At 40.3% G+C, this 18,388-nt stretch overlaps 1 protein-coding gene across 1 annotated transcript; it reads right to left on the bottom strand.

Moving 5' to 3' along the window:
• Window positions 1–16,683: 16,683 nt before the first annotated feature.
• Window positions 16,684–17,976, bottom strand: sp5a (Sp5 transcription factor a). The gene is made up of 2 exons (XM_072259775.1): window positions 17,926–17,976; window positions 16,684–17,760 (listed from the first exon to the last, which is right to left on the bottom strand). The coding sequence occupies exons 1-2, from the start codon at window positions 17,974–17,976 to the stop codon at window positions 16,684–16,686; spliced, it is 1,128 nt and encodes a 375-aa protein (XP_072115876.1).
• Window positions 17,977–18,388: the final 412 nt, after the last annotated feature.

The following is an 18,388-nucleotide window of genomic DNA, read 5'->3' as shown; positions in this document are numbered from 1 at the left end:
AAATTGGTTTTCGTTACAGTTGCACCATAAATAATTAAATATAATAAAACCATAAATAGTTAAATAGTAACATGTAAATTATGCCAGGAAATAAGTCCAGGACCAGCCTATTGGCTCAGGGTGTCTGACCCTCCAAGGGAGGAGTTGTAAAGTTTGATGGCCACAGGCAGGAATGACTTCCTATGACACTCTGTGTTGCATCTCGGTGGAATGAGTCTCTGGCTGAATGTACTCCTGTGCCCACCCAGTACATTATGTAGTGGATGGGAGACATTGTCCAAGATGGCATGCAACTTGGACAGCATCCTCTTTTCAGACACCACTGTCAGAGAGTTCAGTTCCATCCCCACAACATCACTGGCCTTACGAATGAGTTTGTTGATTCTGTTGGCGTCTGCTACCCTCAGCCTGCTGCCCCAGCACACAACAGTAAACATGATCGCACTGGCCATCACAGACTCATAGAACATCCTCAGCATCGTCCGGCAGATATTAAAGGACCTCAGTCTCCTCAGGAAATAGAGAAGGCTCTGACCCTTCTTGTAGACAGCCTCAGCGTTCTTTGACCAGTCCAGTTTATTGTCAATTTGTATCCCCAGGTATTTGTAATCCTCCACCATGTCCACACTGACCCCCTGGATGGAAACGGGGGTCACTGGTACCTTAGCTCTCCTCAGGTCTACCACCAGCTCCTTAGTCTTTTTCACATTAAGCTGCAGATAATTCTGCTCACACCATGTGACAAAGTTTCCTACCATAGCCCTGTACTCAGCCTCATCTCCCTTGCTGATGCATCCAACTATGGCAGAGTCATCAGAAAACTTCTGAAGATGACAAGACTCTGTGCAGTAGTTGAAGTCCGAGGTGTAAATGGTGAAGAGAAAGTAGCCAATGCAGTCATATGTCAGCAAAATGAACAGCAGTGGGCTGAGCATGCAGCCCTGGAGAGTACTGGTGCTCAGCGTAATGGAGTTAGAGATGTTTCTGCCAATACTGACTGACTGTGATCTTTCTGTCAAGTCCAGGATCCATTTGCAGACAGAGCTGTTGAGACCCATGAGGACAACTTACTGAGGGATGATTGTATTAAATGCCGAGCTGAAGTCGATAAACAGCATCCTGGCATTTGAGGCACCATTTTCCAGGTGGGACAGGATGGAGTAGAGTGCAGAGACTATGGCATCATCACTGGACCAACTTGAGTGATAAGTGAACTGGAAAAGCTCCAGTGTAACAGGAAGATGAAATTTATAACCAGCTGCTCAAAGCTCTTCATTGAGGCAGGTTACTGTCGCCCAAGGATGGTGCTGCTGCCTTGAAGCCTGAGGAAATAGTTCTAGAGAGATGCTGAAGATGTATATTTAGAACCTCAGTTATCTGGGCAGCACAGTCCCAGAGCACCCGGTCAGGTACATTATCATTCCCTGCAGCTTTATATGAGTTGACCCTGCTTAGGATCTTGCTCATATTAGCTGCAGCCAGCCAGACTGCCTGCTCCTCGGTGGGGTGATGGGGGGGAAGGGGAGGCCTTCTCATTGGCACATCATTCCCTGCATCAAACAGAGTGTAGAGGATATTCAGCCAATCAGGAAGAGAAGTGCCACAGTCATTGACATGTGGGATAGACTTGTAGTCTGTTATGGCTTGAATACCCTGCCACATGTGCCTCATGTCTCCAGTGTCACAAAAATCGCTGTATATTCTCCGTGAATGGACCTGTATTGCCTTCCTGATGGTGCATGAAAGTGCAGCTCTTGCTGATCTGAGAGCCGTCTTTTACCCCAATCTGAAGCAGAATCCTGATCTCGCAGGCATGCCTGGACTTCTGCTGTCAGCCATAGTTTCTAACTGGCCCTCACATAGACGTGTTTTACAACAGACATCCTCAACTATGTATTTGTATGCAAAGTCTCACTGTTTAGTAACACTCTGTAAGGCCTTGTCATTCATTTTGTGTTCCCCAGGCTGGTTTACCTTTGTAAAATACATCACTTTGCATTTGCTTGAATTAAATTCCATCAGCCATTTCCTTATCCACCTCCCCAGTTCGTCTAGATCCTTAGACACCCTTCTGCAATGCCTGTTGTTATCAGACTACTGAATAGACTCTTGGCCTCACAATCTACCTTGTCATGATCATACACTTCATCATTTACCTGCACTGCACTTTCTCTGGAGCTTTTACACTTTATTGTATATTGTTATTGTTTACTTTGTTCTACCTCAATAATGATTTGAATGGTATGCAAGTAAGCTTTTCACTGTATCTTAGTACACCTAACAATAATAATCCAATAAACCAATTTTGGTGTCATCTGCAAACTTACTGCTCATGCTACCTACATTCTTTTCCAAATCATTAATGTATATGATGAACAATAAAGGACACAGCACTGATCCTTGTGACACATCGCTGGCCACAAGCTTCCAGTATAAAAAACAACCCTCCACAACTACCAAGCAAATTTTGTACCCAATTTTCTATTTTATCCTAATTCCCATGTATTCTAACCTTCTGGACCAGCCTACCATGTGGGATATTTGTCAAAGGTTTTGCCAAAGTCCAGGTAAACAGCTGAGCTCTTCTACTGATTGAGAGTAGATTTTAGTGGACCTATTTCATGCACATTTTTGTTTGAACTAATTGGAGATGTTTTGTCAGATTAAAAATACACACGCACAAAATGTTTCTTCAAATGACCTCATACTTATCAAATGTGTAGACATATAAAATTTAAAACAGTTTCTTACTGCTTTTCACAACATCAGTTCACTATATCCACATCAGCTACACCTCCGCAGCCTTCAACCCCGCCCCCCCCCCCCCGCACCTCTGCATTGCCACTTTATGTTTACACTCCACACCTCATAGCTACACTGGCATAGTCACTGTCCTACCGTGTTTTCATATGCCCTGCTGCTACCTTGGAGAGTTCTTCTAGCCAAGTCACTTTATCACTTTATCATTCCCTATCACAGTCACCTTATGTTCAGATACTCCTGCACTTAGCATCACTTACGTACATACAATCAGTCTATGTACATAAATTAATATTATACATAAATAAGATAATATGCACAGCTACATTCAACAGTTACTTATACAATGTGTTTTATAGGATTGCTTTTCTATTGATTGTGTATTTTTAATGCTGCATCATATCATTGGAGTAGCAATCATTTTGTTCTCCCTTACACTTGTGTACTGAAGAATAACAATAAACAATCCTGAATCTTGAATTTTTAATCAGATTGAATTTTACCTTCATTGTGAATTTCTACTCAATTTTAATCTCCAGTTCCTTAGACTGGTTCGTGAAATTCAGTCTGTTAATTCTTTCAAGAAAACTTCCCCAAAGTTTTCATGGGCAATTGTTCTGACATATCTATGAAATTACCAAATTATTGAAATATTTTTTTAAACTGCATGTGCTGGAAAACTGAGAAATTAAAAACTTAAGTACAGGAAGCACTCAGCATCTGAGAAATGGAAACCAGAACTACCATTTCTTTCAGAGTCCCTTCATCAGAATATGTGGAAAATGCATCTGCAAATCAACATTTTATAAAGTTTTGTCTCTTTTGTCTCCGTTTCTCTATCCACGGGTGCTCTCTGGCCACGTGAGTGTTTCCATTATTTTCTATTTTTTATCAATATTCCTCTACCCATCAAAAGCTTCCAACTGCCATAACCAGCTCCTGCTTTCCTTCCCACCAAATGCTGAACTTTGATGTCTTCGTGACTTTGACCACAAGCACAGTAAGGATGTGGATGTGGATTCCAAGCCCATCTTCAGGAGTGAAGAATTGAGTGGCACATTTTTGACAAAGGATATACTGTTGGGTCAATTGCACTCAAGGTATTGAAGTTTTATGTGGTGGTACCCTGGTTCTGAGCCATTTCAGTGCATTTTAATGGAAGCATTACAATTTCTAGCACATGCCTCTACGTACGTGCAACCATGAGCATTCAGAACTCGCGCTCAAATACGAAATCTAATATTCAGTTTTAACAGACTTGACAAAATAGATCATTTAGATTAACAGTTCTGACATTTGACATTTCGGCAGCCAAGTGTATAATATAAACACTGATCAAGGATATTTGCAAAGGCCCTTGCTTGAGGAGTTTTCATACAAAGATGAGGTACAATAGTATAAAAGTTATATTAATTTTCTAGTAACTCTGTGAATCTTGGACCAGAAAGTACAAAATAGTAGATCTCGTTCACAATCTCAGGCTGGCTCAAAGCACTTTATAACCAATCCGTTACTTTCAGGCCCAATCACAAGCAGCTAAAGAAATTAGATCTATATTCCTTGTATTGAAATATGCAAGATCTTTTTGGGGGGCATAACAGAGTAAATATCAAGATATGTCCACTTACCAGAGATTCTCAAAAGAAGGCACTTAGTTGCAAGATTAGGGGACAACTATTTAAAACACAGGAAGAGGATAGTGGATATTAGATGATTGCAGGTATTTACAGAGGTTGTAAGGTGGTCTGCTGAAAAATCAGGGAATTGGGAGTTATGGGGAACTAGCAGAGAAGAGGAGGTGAGGCTGCGGTCATACTGAATGAAGGAACAGGCTTGAGGAGCTGAGTGGCTTACTCCTGCTCATATATTCTAGTTCAGGGATCGCGAACATAAGGCATGCATGCCCAAGGAGGCACACGCAAAGCCTTTGTTGGCTAGTGACTCTTTAACCCCACCCCCCCATAATAAAAAGATTATCTATACGGCCAAGTGAAGCAGCACATGATTTTTTTAATAAACCAAGAGCGGTGAGGTGAGAAGTTTTCATGGGAAAAGTCTCAGCCTGGCTTGGCACAAGCTAGATGGTTGCAAGAACACGCAATGACGTTAACCTTTCAAAAATAGTTTCAGTGTCAACTGATGGTGCACCCAGCATGATTGGTAAAGAGGCATGTTTTGTCCATCTGTTTGCATAATATGTCAGGCACCCACCGACAGCCTTTCATTGTGCAGTACGTAAGAAGGGTTTGTGGGCAAAAGCTGGCCTTAAGGACATTGAAGAAGTTATGAAAATACTAATTTTATTTCTTGGCATACTTTGAAAAAAAGGCAATTTCAAAATTTACAGAGTGAGGTGAATTTGTTGTATACAGGGCTACTTGTGTACAATAGTGTTCATTGACTTAGTAAATGTTCTGTCCTAAAATGATTTGTTTGAATGAAAAATTTGCTTGATAAGAAATATATAAAATTATATGGATTTGTGGATTGATTTTTTTTCAGATTTTTTCTCACATTTAAATGACTTGAACACCAAATTACAAGAAGCCTTTGAAATCAAACTGTAGTATTTAAACATGATGCTAAAAATGGAACTTTTAAATATTTCCCACCTGAAAAAAAGCACATGACAGATACTGAAATTCCTGAAAAGACAGACATTAAGTGCCTAATAATAAAATTTTTGAGCATCATTGGTTCAACTACTGAATAATTTTCTTTAAGAGCCACTAAGTTCAGGTCACGTGAAGAAACTGTAAAATTCATAAAGTATGCAGCCAGTGTAACATTAGACAAACTGAATTTGGGAATGTTGCTGTGGATTTATTTGGATAATTTTGAAATGTGATTGATTGATTTACAAAGCAGCTCAACTTGGAGGCAAAAAAATGTTGACTTAAGAACTGAACTAGAAAATATTGAAAGAAACAAGAGAAAATTTGCAGATGCTGGAAATTCAAGTAACACACACAATTTGCTGGAGGAACTCAGCAGGCCAGGCAGCATCTATAGAAAAGAGTACAGTTGATGTTTTGGGCTGAGGCCCTTCTGCAGGGTCTTGGCCCAAAATGTCAACTGTACTCTTTTCCATATATATTGAAAGAGATTGGTTAGAGACTGGAAGAAAGAATTAAAATTCAGACAATGATCTTCCGAAATTCTGCAATTCCATTCCTGAGACTTTAATTGTCATCGACAGATTCACGTGAGTCATTTTGCCAGTGACAAACTTGGTCCAAACTACAGTAATTCTTTGATCTTTTATGAATATGCACTGAAGCTTGTAATTTCACGTTCACATTTCTTGTGTTATATATAAGGAAAAACAACAATACTATTTAGAAAGTTATTTTTCAGCTGTCTTTAAAAAATTATTATTAATAACATTTGAACAGGTTTTCTAAAATGATTCATTTAATTCAATCTGTCTCTATCATACTAATACTAAAACAATGAATACATGTACTGTAAATAAGCAACAGAACTCATTGTTGTTTCTTAAAGTCCATAATTATTGTTATAAATTCATTAATCAATGATAATCTGAGCTCAAAATTACCATGCCACATGAGAGAATTTTTTAGAAGGTTATTGCCAATTTGGGCACAAACTCTTAAAAAGGCATGCCACTCCTGTTATAATTGTTCTAATTTAAGTTATGTGACAGTCAATTTGCACCTAGTGAGCTCCCACAAACAGTAGTGAAAAGATGGCCAAATCATCTATTTATAAATTCCAAAATTTGTGGTTAATACAATTACAAAATAAAACAGTCATTTTAAATATGTTGATTACCTGGGGAAAAAATGGACTGGTGATTTAAAAAAAGTGAAGTCTCACAATATTTTCCTTTGGTCACTTACCATTCAGCAAGAAGTGGAGGAAGAGATGGTGATAGAGAGGTAGGTTAGAGACAGAGAACATAGTAAGAGAGATTGGGAGCAAGGAGAAGGAAGGAACCAGGATGTGGAAAGAACAGAGAGAAAGGAGAGGATTGAGGTGGAGGAGAGAGGCAAATGTAATGATGAGAGATAGAGAGAAAGAAGGAAACAAGAGAGAGGAAGATAAAGATAGGAGAAAGAGAAAAAGTGGAAAGGAGGTAAGAAAAATACAAATGAAGGAGAGATAGCTTAGAGCAGGGGTCCCCAACCTTTTTTGCACCGCGGACTGGTTTAATACTGACAATATTCTTACGGACCGGCCGACGAGGGGGTGGGTTAATCACAACCGGAATAACAGATTATTGATAAGTCAACTATAAGTCACTTATAAGTGGCTAATACACTCAATTTCGTTTCTAAAGGGGTTTATCTAACGAATTTAACATTAAACACATAGCACATAGTTTCCTCGCATGAATATAGTGATAAGTCAATTATAACAGTGGTCCCAAACCTCCGAGCTACGGACCGATAGATTGCCGTGAAGAATGCAGCGGTGGCCGGAACGCACCCAGCACACCTTTAAGAAAAAAGCCGAAATAAACAAGCTAATTGATTAGGTGCTGCCCGGCATGTAAATGTCGGCCCAGATCAGAGGCGACGCAATCGGCAATTGCCTCTGATCCGGGCCAACATTTACGTGCCAGGCGACACCTAATTAATTAGCTTGTTTATTTTGGCTTTTTTCTTAAAGATGTGCTGGGTGCGTTCCGGCCACCACTGTACCGCTGCATTCTTAGCAGCACAGAGGTTGGGGACCACTGAATTATAAGTCACTTATAAATCAATAGCATCATAACATTTTAAGTAACGTTTGGATATTAAACACGCAGCGCGTATTTTCCTCGTATGAACATATAAAATCATTGCAACACACCAATATCGCTGAATCAGTGGAAGCCCTGGGCTTGTTTCCTTGCAACAGGACAGTCCCATTGAGGGGTGATGGGAGACAGCAATACTCAAAGGGGGGTTCCTTATGTCCAGTCTATTCTGCAATTTAGTTTTTGTTGCATTCATTGCAGAAAACTCCACTTTCCAGTGATACGATGTTGGAAATGAAGCAACGTTTTCAGTGCTTTCATGGCTTTCTCAGGATATTCAGCCTTGACTTTGACCCAGAATGCCAGCAGGGATTGTTATGTCAAACATACTTTTCAGCCCACCGTCATTTGCAAGCTCGAGGAGTTGATCTTTTTCCCGTGCTGACATGGATGATTCACTGGGACATTCACAAATGAGTCAGGGAACCATTCCTTTGCACATCTTGGGTCATTTGAGCCTTGGGTCCCTGATGACCTCGCGTGTGTTAAAGTTCAACAGTGGACGTGACAGGGAATGAGGAAAAGTGCAGCTGACTCATATTGTTTCGTATCGCCAAATCATATTGTTTCCTCGCGGCCTGGTAGCACCATGCTTTGTGGCCTGGTACCGGTCCGCGGCCCAGTGGTTGGGGACCACTGGCTTAGAAACCAAGTGGGACAGAGAGAGAGAACATGGTAGGAGAAAAGGAGAAGGTGGAAGGAGTGGGGAGAACAGGAGAGAGGGGAGGGGAAGGGGATAGAAGGTGCAGGGCTAGGAGCAAGATGGAGCAAAAGAGAAAACAGATATATAAAAGAAGAAGGCGTGTTGAGAGAAGGAAGAGGAAAGTAGGAAAGAGAGAGAAAAGTGGTTTGAAAAGTTGAAGTCAAAGTTGAAGTTTATTGTTAGATACATAGGTACATGTATGGGCAAGGTGCAAAGAAAAAATTACTTGCAGCATCACAAACACTTAGCATCATATAAGCAGCATTCACAAGAAAAATATATATTGAACATAAATTATACATAAATACAAAAATACACAATTAGTACAAAAGAAAGTCAATTTTAGTGCAATGTGGTCAAAGTGTTCATGGTTTTGCAAAGATGTAGTTTTTCAGGTTTTTCCATTTGTTTGAATTGGAACCAAATGGTTGAAGGAAAGTAGATGTTCTTGAACTTGGTGGTGTGGGACTTCAGGCTTCTGTACTTCCTGCCTGATGGTGGCTGCAAGAAGATGGCATGGCCTAGTTTGGTTGAGATCTTTGATGATGTTGTAGATGTGCCTTCTTGAAGCACCGCCTCCTGTAGATACTACCGATGGTGGAAGGGATGTGTCTGTGATGTATTCTTACATCCCTGTGTATTTGAATTGCCATACCAGACTATGATGCATCTAGTGAAAATATTTTCAACAGCATATCTGTAGAAGTTTGTTAGAGTGTTTGATTGCAAGCCAAACCTCCTTAATCTCCTAAGAAAGTAAAGATGATGGAGCACATTCCCAGTGATTGCATCTAGGCATTAGTTTGCATTTTCATTGATACTTGTTGGCCTTAGAGCTTATTCCAAGCATATACATATTTTCTAGCAAGATCATCTTAATTGAAATGGTCCTGCAAAGATGGCATCTTAGACAGGTCATCCAATATGCTAATGCCAAGCAATTTAAAGTTACTGACTCTTCACTGCCAATTACTCAATGGAGACCAGTGCATGATCTCCCTCTTCCCTTTCCTGAAGCTAACAATCAGCTCTTTAGTTTTGCTGATGTTGTGTGAAAGGTTGTTGTTGCAGTACCACTCAATCAGTGAACAGGTATCCCTCTCTGGTAAATTGACTCATCACCATGATGGGTGGAGTGAGTGGGTGATTTGGGACTGTGGGAGAGAAGAAAGGAGAAGACAGAGAGAGAGAAGGACAGACAGACAGATAGGGACGGAAATAGAGATAGATAGAGAGAGAGAGAGGTTTAGAGACAGGGACAGAAAGAACGGTAACCCTTTCATTCCTGGAATCATTCTCATGAATCTTCCCTGAACCCTCTCCAATATCCTTTCTAAAATAAGGAGCCCAAAACTGCATACAATACCTCCAAGTGTGGTCTCACGAGTGCCTTATAGAGCCTCAACATCACATCCTTGCTCTTATATTCTATACCTCTAGAAATGAATGCCAATGTTACATTCATCTTCTTCACCACCACCTCAACCTGGAGGTTAACCTTTCGGGTATCCTGCACAAGGGCTCCCATGTCCCTTTGCATCCCTGCATTTTGAATTCTCTCCCTATCTAAGTAATAGTCTGCCCACTTATTTCTTCCACCAAAGTGCATGACCATACACTTTCCAACATTGCATTTCATTTGCCACTTCTTTGCCCATTCCCCTAAACTATCTAAGTCTCTCTGCAGGCTCTCTGTTTTGTCAACACTACCCGCTCCTCCACCTATCTTTGTATCATCGGCAAATGTAGCCACAAATCCCATAGTCCAAATCATTGACATACATAATAAAAAAGCAGCGGTCCCAACACCGAACCCTGTGGAGCTCCACTGGTAACTGGCAGAATAGGATCCCTTTATTCCCACTCACTGTTTTCTGCCGATCAGCTAATGCTCCACCCATGCTAGTAACTCCCTTGTAATTCCATGGGCTCTTATCTTGCTATGCAGCCTCATGTGCGACACCTTGTCAAAGGCCTTCTGAAAATCCAAATACACCATGTCTACTACATCTCCTTTGTCTACCCTGTTTATAATTTCCTCAAAAAATTGCAGTAGGTTAGTCAGACAGAATTTTCCTTTAAGGAAACCATGCTGGCTTTGTCCTATCTTGTCATGTGCCTCCACGTACTCCGTAATCTCATCCCTAACAATTGATTCCAACAACTTCCCAACCACTGATGTCACAGGCTAACAGGTCTATAGTTTCCTTTCTGCTGCCTCCCACTCTTCCTAAATAGCGGAGTAACATTTGCAATTTTCCAGTCATCTGGTACAATGCCAGAATCTATCGATTCTTGAAAGATCATTGTTAGTGCCTCCGCAATTTCTCCAGCTACTTCCTTCAGAACCCGAGGGTGCATTCCATCAGGTCCAGGAGATTTATCCACCCTCAGACCATTAAACTTCCTGAGTACCTTCTCAGTTGTAATTTTCACTGCACATACTTCACTTCCCTGACACTCTTGAATGTCTGGTATACTGCGGATGTCTTCCACTGTGAAGACTGAAGAAAAATACGCATTCAGTTCCTCTGCCATCTCTGCGTCTTCAATACAATATCTCCAGCATCATTTTCTATTGGTCCCATATCTACCCTCAACTCTCCTTTACCTTTTATATACTTAAAGAAGCTTTTAATATCTTCTTTGATATTAGTCGCCAGCTTCCTTTCATAATTCATCTTTTTCTTCCTAATGACCTTCTTAGTTTCCTTCTGCAAGTTTTTAAAAGCTTCCCAATCCTCTACCTTCCCACTAGTGTTGGCTTTCTTGTATGCCCTCTCTTTTGCTTTTACTTTGGCTCTGACTTCACATGTCAGCTATGGTAGTGTCCTTCTTCCATTCGAAAATTTCTTTTTATTTGGAATATATCTGTCTTGCACTTCCCTCATTTTTCACAGAAACTCCGGCCATTGTTGCTCTGCTGTCCTTCCTGCTAGTGTCTCTTTCCAGTCAACCTTGGCCAGTTCCCCTCTCATGCCATTGTAATTTCCTTTATTCCACTGAAATACTGACACATTGGAACTTAGTTTCTCCTTTTTCAAATTTCAAAGTGAACTTGATCATATTGTGATCACTGTTCCCTAAGGGTTCCCTAACCTTAAGCTCTCTTATCACCTCCAGATCATTGCACCACACCCAGTTCAGCACAGCTGATCCCCTAGTGGACTCAACAACAAGCTGTTCTAAAAAGCCATCCCTTAGACACTCTACAAATTCTCTCTCTTGAGGTCCAGTACTGGCCTGGATTTCCCAATCCACTTTCATGTTAAAATCCCCAATGATTATCATGACATGCCCTTCTGACATGCCTTTTCTATCTCCTGTTGTGATTTATAATCCACATCCCGGCTGCTGTTTGGAGGCCTGTATACAACTGCCATTAGGGTCCTTATACCCTTGCCATTTCTCTACCCCTTCTGATCCTATGTCATCCCTTTCTAATGATTTAATATTATTTCTTATACACAGGGCCACACCACTCCATCCGCTTACTAACCTATTTTTCGGATACACCGTATATCCTTGGACGTTCAGCTCCCAATGACAGTCATCCTTATAGCCAAGTTTCAGAGATGGCCAAAATGTCACACTTGCCAATCTGTAGCTGAATTTCAAGACAACAGCTTTGATAGTGTAGCATTCCCTTGGTACTGCAATGGAGTGCAAACCTAACGTTTTCTTGCTCAAGCAAGAGAGATTCTGCAGATGCTGGAAATCCAAGCAACATACAAGATCACAAGCTGAAGGCTGGGACTTCCATACAAGAGCTGGAATCAGAGGTTACGGTACTATCAACAAAACCACAGCCAACAGCTGAAACTGTAAAACTGACTTTAAAGACAATGAGATAATTATTTAAAAAAAACAGGTACACTACATCACTACCTTCCTTTATTCTCCCCAAATAAGATTCTGTTCCTCCATCATTATGGCTGTTTCATAACTACATTCAAACAAAGAATGTAATGATCTTCTTGAGGCAGACACTGAACATCTGAAATAAAAACACAAAATGCTTGAAATACTGAGAGATCAGGCAGCATCTGGGCTTTCTTTCTCCACATATGCTCCCTGACCTTGATGACGCCTCTGGGGAATAATCCATTGTTGACAAAGACCACTTTGGGCAGATGGGATTTAAACCATCATTACAGAAAGGAAAGAAGAGGGAAGAATGGATCAGACTTGAAGATTGTGGAGACAAAGAAGGATAGTACATTGTGATTACAATGATATGGGATATTAGACCATTAGACATAGGAGCACAATCAGACCATTTGATCACTGACTTTGTCGATTTTGGAAATACCACGTTATACAGCTGTGCAAACAGCAGAATGAACTGCATCACTAACAACACATTTACCCACCCAGTTAAGCACCACTTAGCCTAACCTGCATCAAACCATGTAGGTCCTGCAATGGGCTCTTCAAAGCCCTCTGTCCTGACATAACAAACGGGAAAATAAATTGTTTTTGGCCACGAGGGACTGTCAACCCAAAAGGAGATGGTGCCACAATCGACTGCAGTGGTAATATGAATTTGAAATCAGCTGAATACTATCATTTTTGGACTATTTAATAACATACAATTTGAAACATTTTGTTGTATAATACTATGATTCTATTTTCAAATAAATCAGTAAGTAATAAAAATGGACTTCATATGATCATAAGACATAGGAGCAGAATTAAGCCATTTGGCCCCTTGAGTCTGCTCTGCCATTCAATCATGGCAGATCCTTTATTCCCCTCCTTAGCCCTATATTCCCCTCCTCAGCCCCACTAGCTGCTTGAGTTGGGTTGGGTGTTACTGAGTATTCTCGAACAGTCTCAATTTCAATTAGGTAAAATTGATAGCTGGAAAGAATTTGGTGTTAAACAATCCCAATATTGAAAGTAATTAAATTCATCTTTGGCACAATGTTGTTTTCTCTATCCATCTGGTAATCTCTTCCTATGACAGAGCTTAGAATGAAGTGCCTGCTTAGAGAGCTTGGGATCAGATAATGAAAAAAATGCATCATCCTCATTGCCTGCTGGGAATCTTTATTCACCAGTCCTTAAAGTGAAGGCAATGCAATAACAGCACCCTCACATTAGTCTCAGTAGCCACGTCAGCACCCATAGAACCAGAGCTACAGCAGGAGTGGAAGTCATCCCTGATTCTAAAGATCTACATATGATTATGAAGAATGTTCATACTTATTAGTTTGTTTTTGCTTTGCATAATTTGAAATACAGTGTCTACTTATTTTAATTAGATAAAAATAGTCTATTTTGTGTTCACCTTTGAACAGAGCTACATCTTTTAGGTCACTTGTCATTGGCAGGTGGACCCCAAGGTTTATGAAACTTGCCCAACACAAATATTCCCTAATATGAGGAGATGAATGGTAATTATTATGACCCGTGATGTATATTTTGACTTCCCAATCAGATAACTGCAAAGATAACAGACGGGTAACCTCAGCCATAGAGTATTAGGTGAAAGTTATTGAAGCGCAATCTGCTATTTACATTTCATTTGTACTTGCTGGCCTTACAGTTTATTCGAAGCATATACATATTTCCCAGCAAGATCAATTTAATTGAAGAAGATCACGCAAAGAAAAAGATGTTACCAAAATTTTTGACTTTGAATGGTACAGTTTTGATGTAAACTGCGATTTGCTTTAGATGGCGCTACCGTGAGAAATCCTCGGATGGTGACCAAGAACAGCTTGAAGGTTGTGTCATTTGAGAAGAGTAAGTTTTACGTTTTGCGATCTCCTTGCCGTGTAATGGACATCATACAACGTTAACGGATAACATTTAAAGTAAATCGCTGAGAGAGAGAAAAATAACTATCATAGAATTATCTGGAGCACGCAGTCAAGGCTGGATGTAATTAAAATGCTTTAATTGGTTTTCAAACCCTTTTTGACTTTCATGCATAAGTTGTATATTTGATCACCAGACATCTAACCCAGTGCACAAAGACCGCTAATTGGTTTGGACCAATTACCGCTAAAAGTATATGAAATTCGCTGAAGGACTACAATTTAACAGAATGAATGTGATGATGGTAGAAATGGAATCATCAAGTGTCTATTGTGTATACTTGGTCGCTGCCTCTGACACTAATGCTGAAGAGTTATTTGAGGGGGTTAAATTTACAACTTCCTCTGCTTTTGGTTGAGCAAACAGTCATAAAGTCATCTAAAGACACAAAGACGTACTTCTAATTCCAAGAAGAAAGCGTTGATATATTTAAAACTAACTAGGAAAAGATTAATAAAACGGATTATGATCATTTTGTAACAAGGGAACAGAATCTCGATTTATACTCTAGCAATTTTTTTAAAAATGCACCATATCAAAAACAATATACCCAGAAGGGCCCACATATTGCATGATACTTCCTTGAAAACGTTCTTACTAGGACACTTTGGAATTTATATTTTCTTAAGTCATAGGCTGTTTTAGGTATTTGTATTTCTCATTTGATTTAGGAGGGTAGTAGACATGCCTAATATCACTGCAACAGTACAAACAAACGTATTTATATGAAATCCTTTCGTACTTATATAGAAAGGATACTTATTAATGGATATTTTTACTTACCGTCGATGTACAAATAAATAAGTGTACTTTTCATGACAGGCCATATGAATATATAAAATACGAATGCTATTTTCTTCGCGTGAATAAGATTTCTGTGTCACGGAAACTTGATATAAATAACATCATACTTAAATACTAAAGCGCTAGCGGTAAAAAAAAGGTTTCTCTGATACTACTATTTAATTCTAATACAATACCATGCTAGCCTCTCGACAATTAAAACACTTTCTCCTCGTCATATGTACTTGAATCTTGACGATTCTCCAGTGTAGCCTGAGCAAAGCATTAACGGTTTTGACAGAGGTGAACAATTAACATATTTCAGCAAGTAAAATGGTTTCGTACATTGTTTTTAATCTGGCTCATGGAGTTTACACTGAGAAAGGATGAAATAACATTGCAATACGCCTATTCAAACCTGAAGTTTTAGATTAACTAAATGGCCAAGCATTCGGCCATTTATCTGGATGAAAAATGATAAATTTCACACCCATATAACTTTGCTCTCTATAGATCTTAAGTTTGATTTCGAATACGCTGCAAACGGACATGCTAAACGTGCTTTCTGGAAAATCCTCCTATCCACCCCAAGAAGAGGCCAAAACACAATCAATCGTGAAGTGTCGTACCTGGGAAAAAATCTCGGCCATTGCCCTCAATTAATCATTTCAGCGCTGAGTAAAGTAATGCTACAAAATGCAGGCATCCTGTGGTTCTTTGAAATGATCTTTATACACTGGCTGATACATCTGCTGATGTGCACTTCTTATGTGAAGATGACAATTTTATTTTGAATCAATAGAAGAAATTTGTGGTTAAACCCCCAGCCATTCAAAATTGCAGAAGGACCGTTTAACTTAAAAGGGTAACTTCTTTCTAGTTTAAGTACTGTACGTATATTTTTAACAAACTCACGTCGTGCCCTCTCATTTTAACTGTTAAATATTATTTTGCTGAGGAAGCTATACAACACACTTTCAATTGCCCAACTGCAATCGCCGACCGACACATGTATATACAATACAGGGGTTCTTCCTTGAAAGTTAAAGCCACGGCTAGAGCTACGTTAAAAAAAGCAGCCAGTAGTCAGATGGCCAATTTGCTTCAAACACTAAGAGCATGTTTCTTCAAACTCAAGATTCAAAACTTGAAATTGAAAATAGCCCGTAGAACATCATCTTGCAAATTCTGATTTTAGAATGAGAAAAGGTAATGCTACAAACAGTACAACATGCATAAATATCGACTAAATATTTGGAATTAAGCGTAATGATTTTTTATTTTTTAAATCTTTTTTTCGGTTGTCATTCTTTAAGAGCTGTTTTGCTGTAATGTTTTGCGGAGTTTGCGTAACTCATGTAAATATGAAACACTTCTTAACAGCAAACACAAGAGATCAACTCAGACCGACTCAGTGGGGAGCAGTTTAATTTAAGCCAAACGGACTTTTATTTTTCACACAGTAGAAGGTCGGTTCGGTATACAGCAGTGTGAAGTTTTAAAAAGCATGCTGAAACTTCCCATTGAGCTAGAATAAAGACAAAACATGTTCATTCGACCAAAGCTATTAAGTACTCTATGCACAGCAGACCTGATCTTTCAGCAAGGACTCCGTTTAAATCCCAAAATTAAACAGCTTGTTTTATTTAACATCCCTATAAATATATACAACTTCATATTGAAGCATAGCGACCAATTGTGAAATTAACTGAAGCATATTTGTGAGAAAGTATTTACGGCAAATTCTTTTATACATTTAAAATAGTCCTTTTTCAAGGATATTGCACCACCAAAGCAATTAGTTGCATCAATAGCCCGCATTTTGTCTCAGTTTGTTTTCCTCTTTTCAGTTGTGCCCTAACATATTTCCGTCTTCCCTTTTCACATTTTCCACGCTAAGTTTTGATTTTTTGTTTTGATGTGTTTTAACGTGCTTGGCCAGATGGTCGCTTCTCATAAATCTTTTGCCACATTCTGGGCACGCAAAGCGTTTCTCCCCAGTGTGAGTCCTCAGATGCCTCTGCAGCTCATCCGACCGAGTGAAACTTTTGCCGCAGAACAACCAGTTGCAGACGAAGGGCCTCTCGCCAGTGTGCCATCTCAGATGAGCCTTCAGGTGAGACGTCTTGCCGTAAACCTTCCCGCAACCCGGAATATGGCAAATGTGCTGCTTCTTCTTGCCGGGCTCGTCTCCATTGCTCGATGACTGGCAATTGGGGCAGCGGCATCTTCTGCACCTCCGGGCTGTAGCCAGTGGAGATTTAGTATGAAGAAGGGCAGCTATCTGAGTTTGGTACTGGGCGAAATCTGAATGTCCCAAGACCAAGGAACGTTGCAGAGGGAAGCGATGTGGAGCAATGGACGAGGAGTGGCTGACACTGCTGCACTGTTGAATGCTCCACCACGGTACGTCCTCTACTTGGTTGGGAGACATGTGCCTGTGCTGATGTGAAAGTAAGGTGGATCCTGTTGGAACAAACCCTGTCATCGCTGAACTGATGGGAGTTGATGTGCCATAGGTGACAGCGGGGACATAGGTCGGCTGGCAACTCGAAGCTAAGGTCTGCATAGATGAAGGCAGCATCTTGACGGGGGATAGTTCGAACGGATAAGACGGCTCCGCCGGTGGAGTGAGAGGAAGTTCATGTGACCCGTAGGGCGTCTGAAGATGTGGCGGTAGCTGATGAACTTTCGGAGGACTTAGAGCTAGGCTGGAGTGGGATGGCATCCCGCCTGGGTTGGACGGGATCTCGTTACTCCAGGGGTGGAAGATGCGAGACGGCGAACTCAGAGATGGATCGTATGGGATCTGGAAAAAATCAGTGTGAGCTGACCCAGTCTGTCCGATCCGGTTGCATGTTGCAGCCAAAAGAGCCAGAGGAGACTGCTTGGCTGACTCAGGGGAAGAATTTGGAGTGCGATCCTGAGCAGGGAAATAAGAAAAAAAAGTTTTAATTTATTGCAGTAAAGTGTTCAAACTTTCCTCATGCATCGATGTAAGTTTGATAACTGTTTCGTAAACGATTCAAGAGATGAACAACCTAAACTATTATGATAACATTTCTTAAATGTTTAAAAATGTACTAACCTGGAGAAATGCTTGCAGGGAATCACTGCGTAGAACAGCTACAGCAGCCATTCCCCGTGTAAATTGTTGAAAGGAGGCACGATTCGATATTTCAACCGGTACTAAAGGGAAATCAGCCGCATGGAGAGCTTTCTTTCCTCCTCCTGCTATTCGGAGATATCCTTGGAATATCTGTGGTCGAGGGATCACTTCTTAGAATTTGATAAGACTTTGGTAGACCGCCAGCCAGTCAGGAGAAAGATTTATGGCTTTGAAGTTTGCCGCTGCCCAATCATCAAAGAATAGCGGGTCTTTCAGAAGGGAAACCAAATCCTTTGAATACACAAAGCTCCTATGGCGTGTTTGTTGGTATGTATAAAAGAACTGATTATTAGGGGGGATGGTAAAGGAGGAGATAAAGGCGGGACAATTAATGAAGTAATCACTATGTGGGAAATGTATATACACAAATAATTGGATTTAC

This window comes from Mobula birostris, chromosome 6, assembly GCF_030028105.1.
Source record: "Mobula birostris isolate sMobBir1 chromosome 6, sMobBir1.hap1, whole genome shotgun sequence".
In the NCBI taxonomy this organism is placed as follows: Eukaryota; Metazoa; Chordata; class Chondrichthyes; order Myliobatiformes; family Myliobatidae; genus Mobula; species Mobula birostris.
The sequence above is the reverse complement of the archived record's forward strand: the minus strand, read 5'-3'. Positions and strand labels throughout refer to the sequence as shown.